Below are 14,594 nucleotides of genomic sequence, written 5' to 3' on the forward strand. Positions count from 1 at the left end.
ATGCACCCACAAATTTGGTCTGGCGGGTCTGGCCTTGGGCTGATTGGTATATACCCACGCAGGTAACCAACACACCACCATCTCCCCATAGAGGGCGCCGTGTTCGTATCCTTTGCTCTTCTCTCGTCACGAATATTCTCATAAGTCTTGCTCCGGACACTACAGTAGATCTTCCTAGGCAGGATGGACTCCCTCCGCATCTTGCGGGACAGCCTGGACTCGTCGCGACCACCTCCCGCCGGACCTACCAAGCGATATGACAAGACGCTCAACTCGGACTTCAAGGGTGAGCAGCAGCGCGTTCAGTGTCGCTCGGATCAGATCGAGGGCTTGTGATGCCATCTGCGTGGCATCTATGAGTACAAGCCTGTGCTGTTCTGGCGACGATATTGACATTCCTCTTCACCCCACGCCTTCTCCGCATTGCCGCTCAGCCGCCGCTCTCCACCTCACCAATCTCTACCGCAACTCTATTGCCTCATCACAGAGCACCTATCGCTCAGGCTACGTGCAAGGTCTGCGCGATATGCTTGATCTGGTCGTGCTACGCAGCGTACAAGCCCAACCACCCAGTTCGAGCTCCGGCTCTGGTGCAGCTGGAAGTCACCAGCAAGGGGCCTCCTCTTCAGATCTTGGACGGTTGTTGGGAGACTCGGCAGCGGAAGGTGGTGTCGGAACTGCATTCGACGATGATGCAGAAGGAGATGGGTTGAGAAGCCCTTCGTACAAGGAGTTGAGGTGGTTGGCTAGATATCTGAGGGCTCGTATCGAGGCGATCAAGAGTGAGAGCGATGATGAGGATGCCGAGGGTCAAGAGGGTGATCAACACCCGCAAGCATCTGGCAGTGGCACAAGAGAGGAAAGTAGCTACCAGCAGCGATCAGTCCACACCTCATTGCCTGCCGCCAGTGTCAGGACAAGAGAGAGTAGCGCTAGATCACAGCTGTCCAATGAGCCAGAAGAGAGAGCCACGAGCAGTAGCGTGGCCTACTCGCCATCCTCTGCAGCACCAGAAACGCCAGTGACGCGCTTCCAACGTCCCGTCCCTACCGGCCGAACACCCCGTCAAAGCGCTCCGCCTAGCAGCTACACTGCTCCGCAAGGGCAACCTCAAGTCCAAGGACGTATCTCTGCCCCCTCCACTTCGGCATTCTCCTTCTCTATGCCTCCCAGCCCTTCATCTTCCTTTGGTAATTCGAGTAACTTCCAATCTGCAGCTACAGCCCTGACGGCCACGGCTGCTTCACAACCTCATCCAAGACGGAGAGCGAGAGGGAGCCACGGCTCTTCGCCTTCGTCTGGCTTTGCCTCGGGGTCGAGCCCATCAACTAGAGCGGCCGAGAGCAACCACAACAATAGCAATGTCGTCGGCAGCAACACCGCGCTTCTCTCTCCCGTCGGCGAGGAAGCGCCGTCGTCTACTACAGGTAGCGCCCTTGCCCTTGCGCAAGCACAAGCCTTGGTCGAAGAAGAGATGGAAGACGTGCGCGAGGAGAGACCCAATGGCCGTCGTGGGCCCCTCGTCTCTTCTGGAGCAGTGGGAAGGGGTGGCGCAATGGCCGAGTTGGATGGACAGAGGCCAAAGAGACGCAGGAAGACGGCCAATGACAAATTTGCAGTCTCGACACGCACTGGTGGTGGTGGTGGAGGTGGTGGAATAGGGGGGTTGGGTATTGCAATTGGGGGCGCGGGAGCAGGAGGGGGAGTGGGAGGGGGACTTGGGTCTGGGCAAACCTTGGGACTGGGATCGGCTCCGGGGCAAAGTCAGAGCTCTGCATCTGGGTTGAGCCAGGAGGAGAGCGACTCGGGTGGCGAGGGCCGGGGGATGGTTTGACCTGCTCAGGAGGAGCTGAGAGGGCAGGACCTCAACGAAGTCTTCTTGGCCACAGCACGATCTTCGATAGTTCCCTATTTGCGTCTATCAGCACTCTTGTACTTTCTCAACATCATGTGAAATCTTCATGTCCATCGAGGTCTTCATGGCGACATCCCGGCTCTTACGTATCAGACGGTGAGGCACAAGGTTGGTTCGCCGAAACAGATTCGACAGACGGTACAGCTACAAGTACAAGAGGGGACGGACAGAGGTGCAAAAGGGATAGAGGAGACGACGAATGCGCAACGCAGGCGGGCTTGACTTGTGTAGTACGGGAAGCTCACAAGCCCAACTCATCCTCGGAGGACTCGGCGCCACCCGCCGTGCTGGCCTCTGTGCTCGCGTCATCCTCGTCCTCGATGTCCCTGGAGACAGAGCGGGGGGCGGATCGCTTGTTATTCGCGCCTCGAACTGCACTACGCCTATTGCTGACGGAGACCACTTCCTCTTCTTCCTCGTCTTCGTCTTCGTCCTCTTCCTCCTCTTCACCTTCGTCTTCTTCTTCACTCGTAGTGGGTCGCTTTCTGTTAGATCAAGAGGGCGAAGCGAGAATCGGCATCAGTACTGAACCGCAACGCGAGCTCCTACACCTAACTCTGACTCACCTTCCTTTGCGACCCTTGGCAGGCGCCGACGCCTTAGTCTTACCCCTGCCCGAAGCAGCGCTACCTCGCGAAGAAGGCGCAGCCGCTGCCGCCTTTCCCCTAGGCTTCCTAGCAGCCGTCGTCGCCGATGACCGTGCCCTACTGCTGCTAGGTGCGCTTCTCTCTTCTGCGTCCTCAGGAGCGACCGACGCCCTCGCAAAGTCTCCTTCGTCAATGGCCAGACTCAATTCGCAGCTCTCAAAGAACTCGCGCAACTTCTCCAGATCTAGATCCGTCTCCAAGTCGGCTTCCCTGGCTGCAGAAGCGTATGCAGAGTATTTGGTAGCACACGTAGCCTCGAATTTGACAAAGGAGTTGCGTGTCGTCGTATCCTCGAAGGGCGAGACCTCCTTGAGCTTTGCACAAAGAAGGAAGAGCGTCTTCCCCCTCGCAGCATCAAGATGTTCGACGTCGGGAAGAGTGAGCTTGTGCAACAGCTGTACAACCGTCTTCCTCTCTTCCTTTGCCTCAAGGGAAAAGAGCGCCTGTAGAAGGTCAATGGCCACGTCAAAGTGCAGACTTCGGTCTTTTGCTGCCAAGTTGACTACCTTCGATGGGTCTGTCCAGTCGATGAGTTGCGAGCCAACTTGGATTGGGGTGGTCATTTCTCTCTCATGGCCTACCTCGTAGTAGACTTCAGTGAGGACTTGAAGGACTGGGACCAGGACCTGTAGGGAAAGGCTTGTCAGCATGCAGATCGGCTGTACCTTCAGTGCCTTGATGACCGCGACTCACCCTTTGCAGCTTCCTTTGGTTGGTACTGCTCGAAAAGCAATAGACGGGCAGGAAGTAGCTTAAGCACTGCCTCATCTCTTGGTTCGAGATGGACTCAGGGCTCATGTAAACCAACACCAAGCTTCTCAGAGCCTCGTCGTCGTCCACCATGCCTGCCAACATAAGCTTGGCCATCCCTTCTGCAGCGACGGCCTGGATTGCTTCATCATCATCCTCGAGCAAGCCAAGGAGGAAGCCTATGATCTGGGAGTAGGCCAAGGCCTCCGCTTCCGGACCTCCACCGACCGCCTCAGCTTGTCTTGAGCAAAGGTAGCGGATGCCGTGGACGAGCATGCAGTCAAAGACTACCTGTGTGGCTCGTAGCTTGATCGATCCTTCAGCTCTCTGGATTTGATCGAGGAATAGTGGGAAAGTGTCGAGGGCCAGCTTGGCATCGAGAAGACAGCAGAGACCGAGACAAAAGAGCCCTTGCTCTCTGACATGCCCATCCTTCGAACGCACGGCAGGTGCAATCAGCTGAGGGATCAGACCATGGATCGCAGTGTTCTCGTGCAAGTTGCTGGCCATTCGCTCCAACATAGCTCGCACGAGCAGAAGACGCCTGCCGTCTGAAGCTGCTCTTCTCTCAGCTGTGACCTCTGGTGTTTCCCCGTCTACGGATTTGCGACGCCTAGGCACGGGACCTCGTGTCTGCGTGGTGGTCAAGAGAGATGTGTCAGTCGAGCCTCCTTTGACTGAAACAAAGGGGCGGCAACTCACAAGACCCTCCACCTCTGCCTCATCATCGTCCTCTCCATTCTCCTCTTCCTCGTCTTCGTCTTCATCTCCCAGCTCCTGGACAATCTCAACCACGATGCGCACGAAGTCCCTCTGTCCAGCGCTCAGCTTTAACAGAACGTCAGTGCATGGCTCAATCAGAGCTCGCGGGAGGGCAGGATGGGAGATGATCTCTCGGATGAGTGTGAACATCTTCCTCCTCCCGATTTCATCTCCGTAATCTGAGTTGAGGGCAAGATGCAGGAGAGAGTCCAGAATAGAGGCTTGCGAGGCTGCCATGTCCTCTGCGTCTTCCTCGTCTGCTCGATCCGTCAGGAGCTGGATCAGACCTGACCAGACTGCTTGCATGCGGAAAGCTAGAGCCATGACCAGTGGCATCAGCTCCTCGAGGCGTGCCTCTCCCAGTCTTCCTTGCGACTTGAGGTACTCGACCACCGTACGAGCGAGCAATGCAGTGTTAGGCGTCAGGTTAGCCCAGAAGGTATCATCAAGTGTGACAGTGTCGAGCAGGCCCGGTCGAGTCTCAAAGGCTGACTTGAGGGCGGACATGGTGCTCTCTGGATAGGTCAGACCATCGAAGCGGTCGAGCAGCTGCAGTATGACGACAGGTAAGTTCTGTGAGCAATAGAATCTTTGGCACTTTGCAGAGGGCCTCTTGCGACTGGCCTCTTGCGACTCACCTTGATAGCTTCGCCTCCATCCTTGTCCGTCCAAGCATTGATCAGCTTCTTGCAAGCCTTGAACACCGTCTCTTCTCTCTCTCCCAACCCAGTCTTGATCACCTGATGACTCTGCTCACTCGACAATTCAGCTAATGGGCCCTTCTGTGTAGGTCCACCATTGAGACTGCCTACATATACACATCGTCTGTTCGTGGCATCGATGTCCCTGAGCCTTTCGAGGATATAAGGAAGAGTGACGTAGTTGATGGGGAGGTTGAACAGGGCCGCGCGACGGACCTCGGCGTTTGGGTCCAGCCTTGCCGTGTTGACCAAGTGTTGCAGGATACTCTTACTCGAGGATGCGTATCCATCATCATCCTCGTCCTCGTCCTCATCCTCCAGCTCCTCTTCTCCTGATTGTAGCTTGGCAAGCGCGACGATGGCGTGCACCCTAACGGGTGCTTCCTTGTCTCGGATACGTAGTAGCAAGGCATTCAAGAGCATCTGGTATAGATCGTCGCTACGATGCAAACGGCAGTTTGACGAATCGGCAATCAGATCCGGCTCTCTATCGTTCACTACACCAGGACTTACTCACTCTATCGCTTCGAGGCCATTGACCAGTACGGCGACTGTCTGGCAGCATCTCACCCGGACGTTCTTGTTCTTGGCAGTAAAGCCTTTGACTACATGCTTCAACAGAATTGTGACAAATCGTGTTGCTGCCGTGTCGTCCTCGTCCTCCTCGGCCTGGTCTAGATCTCGGCCTGCCTCCTTTCTTGCGGCTACCCTGAAGGACGCCTGGGCATATGAGACGTAGGCAGTGACGAACTTGAGGGTCCGGTCTGCTTGTACAACGCCCTTCTTGATGGGCAGGATACGATTGAGACATTCGAGGAAGGTGGTGTTGAAAGCCTTCTCCCCGGTCAGCTTGGTGCCCTTGATGGTCTCCTCTGTCACAGATGCGCACTGGGAGTGAATACGGTGGAGTGCTACGGCATTCTTGCGATGGTTTGCGACCGAGTGCTGTGCCTCCTGGAAGAAGCCAGGGATTGTCGAGGTCAGCGATGCCAGCGAAGGCGCCGTGGAAGGCATGACGGTGGAGTGCCCAGTGCTAAGGGTGAGATGCTCTTGGTACGGAGGCGAGTGAGCATACAGAGAGATGCACACACCCACACACGGCGCCCGCCCAGACGCGCCTGTTGCTCTGCCCTGCGCCTCCCTTTCCGTGTCCCCGCGTGTGTGTGTGTGTTTTGAGGTGCAGCGCGCAGAGACTCAGCTCCGACGTCCGTCGTGCGCCCGACGCTTCCTCGACGCGACCCCCCTTCCGTCGCCGAGTCTCTTCTACCCACTCCCTTCCCCACCTTCTCACCAATCAAATCCACAGACAGGCCGTACATCCAGTCATGGCCAGCTCACGAGCCACACTGGGACCATCGTCCTCCTATCATCCAGGATCCAGCATGTCCGGCAACCCCCACGACAATGCAACACTATCCGTCTCGGATCAGCTCATGCAGCTCGACCTAGCAATCACATCCACTCTGCAGGAGATCGATGCCAACTTCGCCAGGGCCCATCAGCTGGTCACCGCACAATTGCTGCCCGCAGTCAAGGTATATGGCCAGCACAGCGTAAAGACTTGGCAAAGCGCAAAGGTGAGTCCGCACTTTACCACGCGTTGAACAGCTTGAGGACCGGGATGGCCCATGCGCCAGAAGTTGCTCCGTGCATGCTGACGAAGAGGTGGATGCTTCTTTCTTCATCACATGATCTCAGTTCTGGCAAGACTTCTTCATTACTGCTGCGCAAGTGCCGTTGAAGCGCTCAGAGGAAGGAGAGACATCGCAAGGGTACGATGGCAATGACCACTCGGGGTACGGCGATAATTCTGGGTCAACGCGTGAAGACTCGCCAGGTTATGATCAGTCCATCAGCCAAGATGGGAGCCCCTTGCCAAGAGGAGCAGGGGGACCCAAAAAGGGGCGTCGCACGAACGACTCTCAGGCGGATGACAGCTTCAATGAGGACGAGCTCTACCGTAACGGCCGCAATGCACGAGCCAGCCCCGCCCCTCATCAGGACCCAGAAGCATCTTGGGCTTCGGTTGACTCGGTGTTCGATAGACTGAAGAAGGAGATGGCAACAGAGCCTTCCGACAGTACTCTCAGCAGAGCCGAGAATCGCCTGGCCCAGCACCGAGCTAATAAGGATGCGAGGGAGAGGGCATTACTCGAGAACGGCATAGAGGGCGCGGCCGGTGGTGACGTGAACGGTCTTGCAGAGAGCGCGAAAGGGATGACGGTCGGCAAGGGCAAGTCCGCTGCTCCCTCCGTCTTTCGCAGTCCAGCCAAGCTCCATCATGGAACTCCCAAATTGTTGAACAAGGTGCTCAATGCTGAACAGAAGAAGGCAGACGTCAGGCAACGCACACCGGGGGCAGGCGAACCCAAGCGAAATCCTTTCCATCCCAATGGCGCCGGATCTTCAAAATGGAACGGCATCGCAGATCTGCGCGAGACTCCCCTCGCGACGAACAAGGTGCGATCAAAGGGCGGCGCTAGCAGCAAGAAAGTCAGTGCGGGAGTCAGTACACCGCAACGGAATCCTAGCAAAGCCTGGTATGATGACAGTGATGATGACATTGCTCTGCCGCCTGGAATGTCGCCGCCCGTTACCATGCAATTCTCGGTAGCCAGGAGTCGATACGACAAGACACCGGCGAAGGAGGCTGCGAGACACATCGTTGCCGATGTCTTGAGGACGTGTGAGGGCCCGTCCACAGTAGCCAGGGATCGGCAGAGGCTGTTGCAGCAGCAGCAGGCAAATGCGGGCAACGCAGCAAGCCCGGCTTCCTACCTGAAGGCAGGCAAGACCGGAGTGACAGCTAGCAACTCAGTTGTAGCCTCGCCTCTCAAGAAAGGTCCCGCGGGCCCACAGAAGAGGAGGGACTCGATGCCTACACCGCCGACTCTGACGAAGACCTTCAAGACGGACAAGACACCCGTTGGAGTCTCTGCTGCTGGCATCCCAGGGAGCGCGGCAAGCTCTGCCGCCGCATCGGGTCACAGAGCTGCTAGGCTGTTCGACGAGGGTGAAGAGGGCGGAGATGATGGCGGTGACGACTCGAATCAATTGCTTGCAGGCCCTTCAGGGTCATTTGCCTCTGCCCACAGCAGGGCGGGTGATGATGACGAAGTGAGTAGAGTGGAACAGAGTGCAGTCCATGATAGGCGAAAGCAGACATCTGACCTTGGACTCTCGCGCCCTTGCCTCGTACAGGACGACTCGGAAGACGATGACTCACTATCCGAAGAATCAGACGACGAGGAAGCGCGCCCCGCAGGCAGTGTCCAATCGAGCGTCTCCAAGAATCTCTCTACCTTCAGTACGACCAATAGCACTACCACCTCTTCGTTCTCCCGCTCCGGCTGGTCCTCCTCTAGCAATGCCAGCGGAGGCCATCATGGTGGTGGGGGCGCCAGTATGGACAACGATACCCTCTTTGGCGTGGGCAAGCTCTCCACCCGCGGTGGACCTGGTGGTGCGGGAGCTGGAGGTGGGGACTTTAAGATGATTGGGCAGGTGGAGGACACGGTTCAGGGTGGCAAGCTGCTGGACGACGAGAAGGATCTGACGTACAGCGCCCCTAGTCCCACTCCATGGAAGTGAAGCAATGGGAGTGAATGCAAAGGAGAGAGAAAGAGGTCGATTGCTTGTCTATTGTCATTACTTGTTAAACGACCGTCACCCGTTACCTTCCACGGCCCAAGTCTATCCTGACCGCGAATCCCTGGTATCCACAATGAGTGTCACCGGTCCATCGTTGGTGAGCGTCACGTCCATCATTTCCCCAAATGCGCCATCCTTGATCCTATTCGCATCGTACACCTGTCCCAAACGGGAGAGGAGAGCTTGGTAGATTGGCAGGGCAGAGCTGCCTCCCATGGACTTGTGAAAGTCGGGCTTGGTGCCCTTGGCTGTACGAGCGTGGAGAGTGAATTGGGAGACTGTAAAGAGGGAGTAAGAGTCGGAGCAGAGGTAAGTCGAATGTGCTTGCACGCTCTCGGTGAGACGAGGCCTATCTGGCTGTCTGTTTTCTCACCACAGAGGATCTCCCCTCCCAGCTCTACCACGCTCGCCTTCCAAGGCTTACCGCCCCACACCTCCTCTTTGCGACTCGTCGCAGCCGTATCACCAGCCGGCGCTTCTGCTACTGCAGGGTCCATGGATGCAGCTGGTCCGGCAGCGCTCCCTGTAGATGGCGGGTAATGAGAAGGCGTGACGATGTGCGGAGCTTTCTGTCCTTCGTTCCAGAGCTGCATTTGGCATCGAGGAGAAGCGTCTCAGTAATGTCAGGAGACGTCGCCGAATCCCAAGAGTCACTTACCCCCCTTTACTGACTCACCTTGAGACTAAGGATCTTGTTGGCAAGCGGAACCACTTCGTCCATGGTGTCGTCTGTGCCGATGCCGATGAGGGCTACGATGCCCGGTCCGATGCTGGACACAAGCTTCCCATCGACTGGAGGAAAGTGGGCGGTCAGAGAGGTGCACGAGTATAGCTTGCCAGCAACGGCATCGGAACAAGATCTGACCCTCACCATGCACACAAGCCCCCTTGACTCTCTGCAGTACCGCTTTCATCTATACCTCTTGCTGTCAGTGCCCTCTAGGTCCTATTTGAGAGCTATCAGTGTGCAGTGGAGGGGAACAGACTTGCACCCTCTTCTTCCGCCCCCTTTCCGCTCCCCCGATTTCGCCTGACTCGGCCGAAGAAGTCGAGTCAGCCGTACATTTGGGCCGAATGTCCATCAGTCAACTCATCAATCGGATGCGAGTCATGTCTAGCACTGGTCATCTGTCTTGAGTAAATACTACGGAAGGTCTTTGCTCCCCATCCCGATCCATTTGGCCGACACAAGATTACCACTTCGGCAATGTCGGTCGATCAGTTGCCCTCTGCTGCTCCTGCTGTAATCATCAAACGATTGACCTCGGTCGACTGTCCAGAAGTGCAGCAAGGCGCTCACCTTGTCGCTCACACCTTTGGAACCGATTTTGGATCCAAATTCTTCCCCAATGGAATCACGCCAGCCATTGTGCAATTTCGAAGAGAGCAAATTCAAAGGTACATCAAGTTGGACGCGTTAGGGAAGCCATTTAGGGCATATGTAGCCAAGCGAGAGAAGGACGGCGATCTGCTCGCCATTGCCTGCACGGCCATTTCGTCCAAGGACGATCCAGAGGACGAGTGGGAGAGTCTAGCGCGCAAGGCTCAGCCGCCAGTAGGAGACACTGGTCCTTCGTGGCGATCAGCCTTGCAAGAGGGCTTTGGTAAGGCCAAGAAGCGGGCCATCTCGCAGACGGGCGACGAGACTTATCAAGGTGAACAAGAGGATGCCTATGAGTACAGACTCCGAGACAGCCTCAGCTGACCTTTCGCAGTCACTTCTCCCGCCATTCAGAACTCGTCTACCTCGTCGTGACAGAGGCAGCTCGCCGCACTGGAGCCGGAACTGCCCTGCTACGCCAAGTCTTTGCCGACGTCGGGGACGACATGCGGACATTTCTTGTCACAGCTCCTACAATATCTGCGGAGCCCTTTTACCTCAAGCATGGTATGGAGAGAGTGCCCGATGAGGAGCTGGAGACATGGCGCCCAGAGGGTCTAGCGTTGCCTGGCAGGTTCTGTATTATGAGGTGGACCCCTCAGGCAATGCGGTAGGAACCTAAAGCCAGCAAGCCAAGTGGTCCAGCAGGCACTCAACAAGACGCAAGCTACTCCCGATTCGTTCAACAGAGCATGCCAAACCTGTGAAGAAGATGAAGCGCAATCGGGTGTAAGGTTGGCTGGCCTGGCCGGATCGGGGCTTTGGGTTTTGGGTGTGGCTGCACGTTTGAGGCGCGTCGTCGGAATGTGGCAGTGGCTTTTGTCCGTGTTGGTTGTGTTGCTCGGGTTGCATCACGCTTCCACTCGGCGCTGCCACTCCGCCTGTCACTCACTGGTGAATCTCACTCACCTCTGACGCTTTTCTCTCCATCACATCCTCTCTTTCTCTCTCTCTCTGTGTCAAGTACTCACTCTTTCTTCTTGTTGCTGCCGCAAGTACTCAATTGCATATCCTCAGGCACACTCCCTATAGTCCCGCCGCATCATCTTGCTCACGCACAATCCACTTCAGATCACCCAGCCTTACCCCTGATATCCCAGGCTCGCTCCAATCAAGGGAGCGTCGTCAAGCTGGACCCCTTTCGTTCTTCAGACGCCAGTCCTCGTTGTCCGTCAGCATCCTTCTCCTCAGTCTTTGACGACATCCACGAGACAACGGGGACGGACTGTTCCTCTGCCAGTATCCCGAGCAGCTACGCCTCGCACGCAGAGGGAGCAATCGAAGTCGGAACACCTCAATTGCAATTTCGCAATCGTACCTGCAGCTCAACATCTAGCGTCAGACGGAGACCGCTCCGACTTGCCTCCAAGGCTACCGTACCCGCAACGGACGCACCTCGTTCTCGATCTCCTTCTCTCTCCTACCGCAAACAGCCATCTTGGCAACTCGATAGCAAGATGGCATTGGACAGGAAAGCCCTTGCAGACGCAGTGAGTACGCAGTGTAGCAATTGCGTTAGGTCGTCTCAAGAAACGTCTTCATTGGCTGCAGAGGTCTTCATACTGACTCTTGGCATATTGTCCCGGTTACTTCCTCTTACCAGCCTACCAACGCCACACCTAGTCACTGCTCATCCTCCTCAATCTACACTCACACTACAGCCTCGCGCTCTGCGGTCCCCTCCAGCAGCAGCTACGAGGCACAACAACATGCTTTTCCCCGGCGGCCTAGTACACAGGGAATGAGACCGTTGAATCGATCAGAAGCCCCTATGGGTCCCGCTCTTGGCGAGGAAGAGGAGGCGGTCAGGGCAGATGAGCCAGACGCGAATCGCTTTGACAGCCTGCAAGACCTGCTCGAGCAGGCAGGATACAAGGACACTCGTATCGTTACTCCACAACCGAAGAGACTCGTGGACATCACCAAGTCGAAGAGAGATTCCAATGGAACTCTCGATTCAAATGAGAGCCCCATAGTCACTACCCGCCGCCTTGGAGGTAGCGCACAACCTGATCAGTACAAGGGCAGCAGTATGGCTTCTGGTCTGGCACAACAGTACGACGATGGTCGTGCTGCTTCCGTCGGCCCGCTTGTATCTGCCGAGGGTAATAGTCAAAGAGAAAGGGCACCCTCAGCTAGTTCCAGCTGGTTTTCGGGCTTCTGGAAGGCTGGCAACAGTGTCACGTCCGCTCCGCCGGCGTCCGTTGCAAAGCTAGAGAACACTGCACCCTCATCCGACGTAGACAACACCCCTCGCGGTAAGACTGCTGCTGTGGCTTCAAGCCCGCCCAAATTCGAGCGCTCTTTGTCATCACCACCACGTACCCAGGGGAGGAGGAACTTGGCCACAAAGTCGTCCACAATCAGTCTCTGGAAAGGCAGTAGGAGCTACAAGAGCGCTGCAACTGCGAATCCTAATTTGTCTTCCTCGAGCCCGCCTCGCCTAGCTTCAAAGGCCTCTCTGGGCCATTTGCGAGGCGGTGGCCACGCTGCTTCCGTTGGCGTCGGTATCTCCGCTTGTGATGGAGGCGCTGCAGCCCTGAGTTCGCTCCGGAACTCGGCAAGCAGGACAAGCTCACGCAGCGGTAGTGGCTCTGCAAATGATGCTGCGCCAGAAGTAGATACCATTGATCTGGGCTTCGCAAGAATGGGTGTGAAAAGCGCTGCGATTGAAGAATGGAGGAGGTCCCTGGTTGCCGTCAAAGGCCCTACCGATCTGGCCGTCAGCTTCGATAATGAAGCTAGTGATGATGTAGACTCGCCTCCAAGGCTCAGGCTGAAGTCAGCGGCCCCGGCCCCAGTCGTGGTCTCAAAGGATCTCTTTGCCTCTGTAGCAGGACCTGTTGTCAGCTCTGAGGCTGCTGTAGCTCCACGCAATTCAGAGTGCTTCAAAGGACCGGAAGCTCGGGGTCTGCGACACGCAAAGTCAGTCGAGGCTCTGCGGAGCGCCCTGAACCAGAAGAAGAAGCCGGCCATCAAGACGAGGCATAGCACCATTGGGCAGAGAGCGCCGAAAGCAAGTGAGCAACAGGTCCCCCCTGTACCAGCTCTGCCTTCCTTCCCGAGTGACGGCAGCATTGCCTCGCTACTGAGAGACCAGCGAGCCACGACGACTTACCGAGACGTACTGCCGGGAGAGGCAGAAGTCGAGCCCCAAGAATCGCCCGAGCGACCCCGTGGGCCGCCAGTCCTGACTGTTACTTCACCGTCCGGAGTGCACTCCCCGCAGGTGGTCAAGTTGGAGGGAAAAGAATTTGAAGCTCGCACTTTCTCTCCTCCTGCTTCGATCGAAGGCCGCATGCTCATCTCCGAAGGCTTCCTACCGGACCAGCTTCGCAATTTCGACGCTCTCATCTCAGCCGTCTCCGGGCGTGGACGTAGTCGCGGTCGAGTACCCAGGAGGAAAGATGGCACAGAGTCTTCTCGCGACGGCTCGTCTGTAAGTGCTGAGTCGGACGTTTCTGAAGATGGCGCAGCAGACGAAGTTGCTCAGCCCAGAAGGACACGACGAGGCCGCCGAGCTGGTCGGAAGCACGGACGTAGTATCAAGAATCTGGCGGCAGCGGCAGCAGCCGATGCAGCCAGCGACAACGTCTCTAGCAGGAGCACGGAACAGTCCGCTGTGCCTGAGCACAACTTTGACGTCGAGTCCGTCACGAAAGAGAGGAGCTCGTCCACAGCACCATCTGCCGAAGCAAGTACAGTGAGCTTCGGCTCCGCGTCCCAGAATCTCGTCAAGAATCGCGCCCAGGCTGACGACGAAGAGGAAGATCCCTTCATCGCTCATGTCAAGGCTCAGGAAGAAGCCAAGAGGTCTTCCGTTGTTAGCATTCTCGAGAAGAAGGGAAGCTGCCGATCTGCCTCACCCCATCAAGGCATCGCTTCTATCCTTGGCAGCGATACCAGCTGCGACAACGACGAAAACGTCTCGCCCAACAGTTCAGGAGCTCGACCTTCCACGCCTCGCAGCTGCAAAGGTCGCATCGTCGGACGCTCGCGTCCCAACTCGATGGTCTCGAACGACAGCCGCGAGCCGCCGCGAGTGTCGATCGACCCACAAGCTCGGGCACGCATCATTGCTTCTGCCATCCCTCCGAGGGCTATGAGTTCTCCAAGCGAGGCCATGCACTCGCGAAATGGCAGCTGGGACTCGCCGACGAAGGAAGTGGCGCAGAGGATCAAGAAGATGAGGAGCCGGAGATTCTGAAGAGTGCAGACACATTCCGAGCTGGCGCATAGACCTCTAGACAATCATCTCATTATCGAACATTCGATGGCAACATATACCCCCACCCCTCATGACACACACGACCCCGGTCCGGACCTCGACTTAAGACCTCTTTCCCTCCCTCCTCTACACGGAATATCTTTCTTTGCTTTCTGTCCTCATACCTTTTCTTTGATCCGTATCAGTCTCACGACCATCTTGGGCCTTTCGCCCCCATCTCGCCATTCGCCATGTTCCCCTTGTGCTTTCATTCTCCAGCCAGTACATCATCCATCAGATATACACCTATACTAATTTCGCAGCCAGTACTTGTGTGGAACTGTGTCTGAGCATATCCATCGATCGGTCCAGGAAGGAAGACCCATCTGCCCTGCTCCTCGAGTTGCAGCTTGGTCCAGCTCTGGCTTCTCGGGCGGCACAGTGGCGGGCGCGGGGGCGTGTGCGGGGGCTTTGGACTTTACCCCGCGCTTGCTGTGGCGGCGGCAGAATTCGACTGGATGACCGACCGAGGTCACGCGAAGGGCCGAGTCGAGTCGATTAGCCGAAGCCGGGCCGGGGG

General features: G+C 56.8%; 5 protein-coding genes across 5 annotated transcripts; 3 read left to right on the forward strand and 2 right to left on the reverse strand.

The window, feature by feature from the left end:
* The first annotated feature begins 60 nt into the window (after nt 1-60).
* Nucleotides 61-2,010, forward strand: BCV69DRAFT_309917 (hypothetical protein). The gene is made up of 3 exons (XM_025494754.1): nt 61-286; nt 435-1,808; nt 1,926-2,010. Exons 1-3 carry the CDS (start codon nt 184-186, stop codon nt 1,952-1,954), a joined length of 1,506 nt encoding a protein of 501 aa, XP_025351229.1. The 5' UTR covers nt 61-183; the 3' UTR covers nt 1,955-2,010.
* BCV69DRAFT_279970 (ARM repeat-containing protein) lies at nt 2,011-5,846 on the reverse strand. Its single transcript, XM_025491438.1, has 6 exons — nt 5,293-5,846; nt 4,713-5,214; nt 4,015-4,623; nt 3,256-3,945; nt 2,482-3,188; nt 2,011-2,400 (listed from the first exon to the last, which is right to left on the reverse strand). Exons 1-6 carry the CDS (start codon nt 5,787-5,789, stop codon nt 2,157-2,159), a joined length of 3,249 nt encoding a protein of 1,082 aa, XP_025351230.1. The 5' UTR covers nt 5,790-5,846; the 3' UTR covers nt 2,011-2,156.
* Nucleotides 5,847-6,097: 251 nt separating this feature from the next.
* Nucleotides 6,098-8,474, forward strand: BCV69DRAFT_291961 (hypothetical protein; the record flags this gene model as incomplete). Its single annotated transcript, XM_025493774.1, has 3 exons — nt 6,098-6,352; nt 6,474-7,892; nt 7,977-8,474. 3 exons carry the CDS (start codon nt 6,101-6,103, stop codon nt 8,364-8,366), a joined length of 2,061 nt encoding a protein of 686 aa, XP_025351231.1. The 3' UTR covers nt 8,367-8,474.
* Nucleotides 8,418-9,458, reverse strand: BCV69DRAFT_19373 (D-tyrosyl-tRNA deacylase). The gene is made up of 4 exons (XM_025489636.1): nt 9,298-9,458; nt 9,103-9,218; nt 8,800-9,013; nt 8,418-8,704 (listed from the first exon to the last, which is right to left on the reverse strand). Exons 1-4 carry the CDS (start codon nt 9,338-9,340, stop codon nt 8,469-8,471), a joined length of 609 nt encoding a protein of 202 aa, XP_025351232.1. The 5' UTR covers nt 9,341-9,458; the 3' UTR covers nt 8,418-8,468.
* Nucleotides 9,459-9,633: 175 nt separating this feature from the next.
* BCV69DRAFT_291962 (hypothetical protein) lies at nt 9,634-14,477 on the forward strand (the record flags this gene model as incomplete). Its single annotated transcript, XM_025493775.1, has 5 exons — nt 9,634-10,081; nt 10,162-10,314; nt 10,497-10,534; nt 10,908-11,297; nt 11,411-14,477. The coding sequence occupies 5 exons, from the start codon at nt 9,634-9,636 to the stop codon at nt 14,012-14,014; spliced, it is 3,633 nt and encodes a 1,210-aa protein (XP_025351233.1). The 3' UTR covers nt 14,015-14,477.
* Between the last annotated feature and the right edge of the window lie 117 nt (nt 14,478-14,594).

The sequence above is a fragment of the Pseudomicrostroma glucosiphilum genome (genome assembly GCF_003144135.1).
Source record: "Pseudomicrostroma glucosiphilum strain MCA 4718 unplaced genomic scaffold BCV69scaffold_1, whole genome shotgun sequence".
Classification (NCBI taxonomy): Eukaryota; Fungi; Basidiomycota; class Exobasidiomycetes; order Microstromatales; family Microstromataceae; genus Microstroma; species Microstroma glucosiphilum.

Coding starts and splice junctions, on each gene's coding strand:
- BCV69DRAFT_309917 (XM_025494754.1), top strand. CDS start 184: ATGGACTCCCTCCGCATCTTGCGGGACAGCCTGGACTCGTCGCGACCA. Junction 287..434: donor GCTCAACTCGGACTTCAAGG/GTGAGCAGCAGC, acceptor ATTGCCGCTCAG/CCGCCGCTCTCCACCTCACC. Junction 1,809..1,925: donor CCAGGAGGAGAGCGACTCGG/GTGGCGAGGGCC, acceptor TGCGTCTATCAG/CACTCTTGTACTTTCTCAAC.
- BCV69DRAFT_279970 (XM_025491438.1), bottom strand. CDS start 5,789: ATGCCTTCCACGGCGCCTTCGCTGGCATCGCTGACCTCGACAATCCCT. Junction 5,215..5,292: donor AATGGCCTCGAAGCGATAGA/GTGAGTAAGTCC, acceptor TTTGCATCGTAG/CGACGATCTATACCAGATGC. Junction 3,189..3,255: donor ACCAAAGGAAGCTGCAAAGG/GTGAGTCGCGGT, acceptor CTTTCCCTACAG/GTCCTGGTCCCAGTCCTTCA.
- BCV69DRAFT_19373 (XM_025489636.1), bottom strand. CDS start 9,340: ATGAAAGCGGTACTGCAGAGAGTCAAGGGGGCTTGTGTGCATG. Junction 9,219..9,297: donor CAAGGGGGCTTGTGTGCATG/GTGAGGGTCAGA, acceptor ACTTTCCTCCAG/TCGATGGGAAGCTTGTGTCC. Junction 8,705..8,799: donor GGGAGGGGAGATCCTCTGTG/GTGAGAAAACAG, acceptor CCCTCTTTACAG/TCTCCCAATTCACTCTCCAC.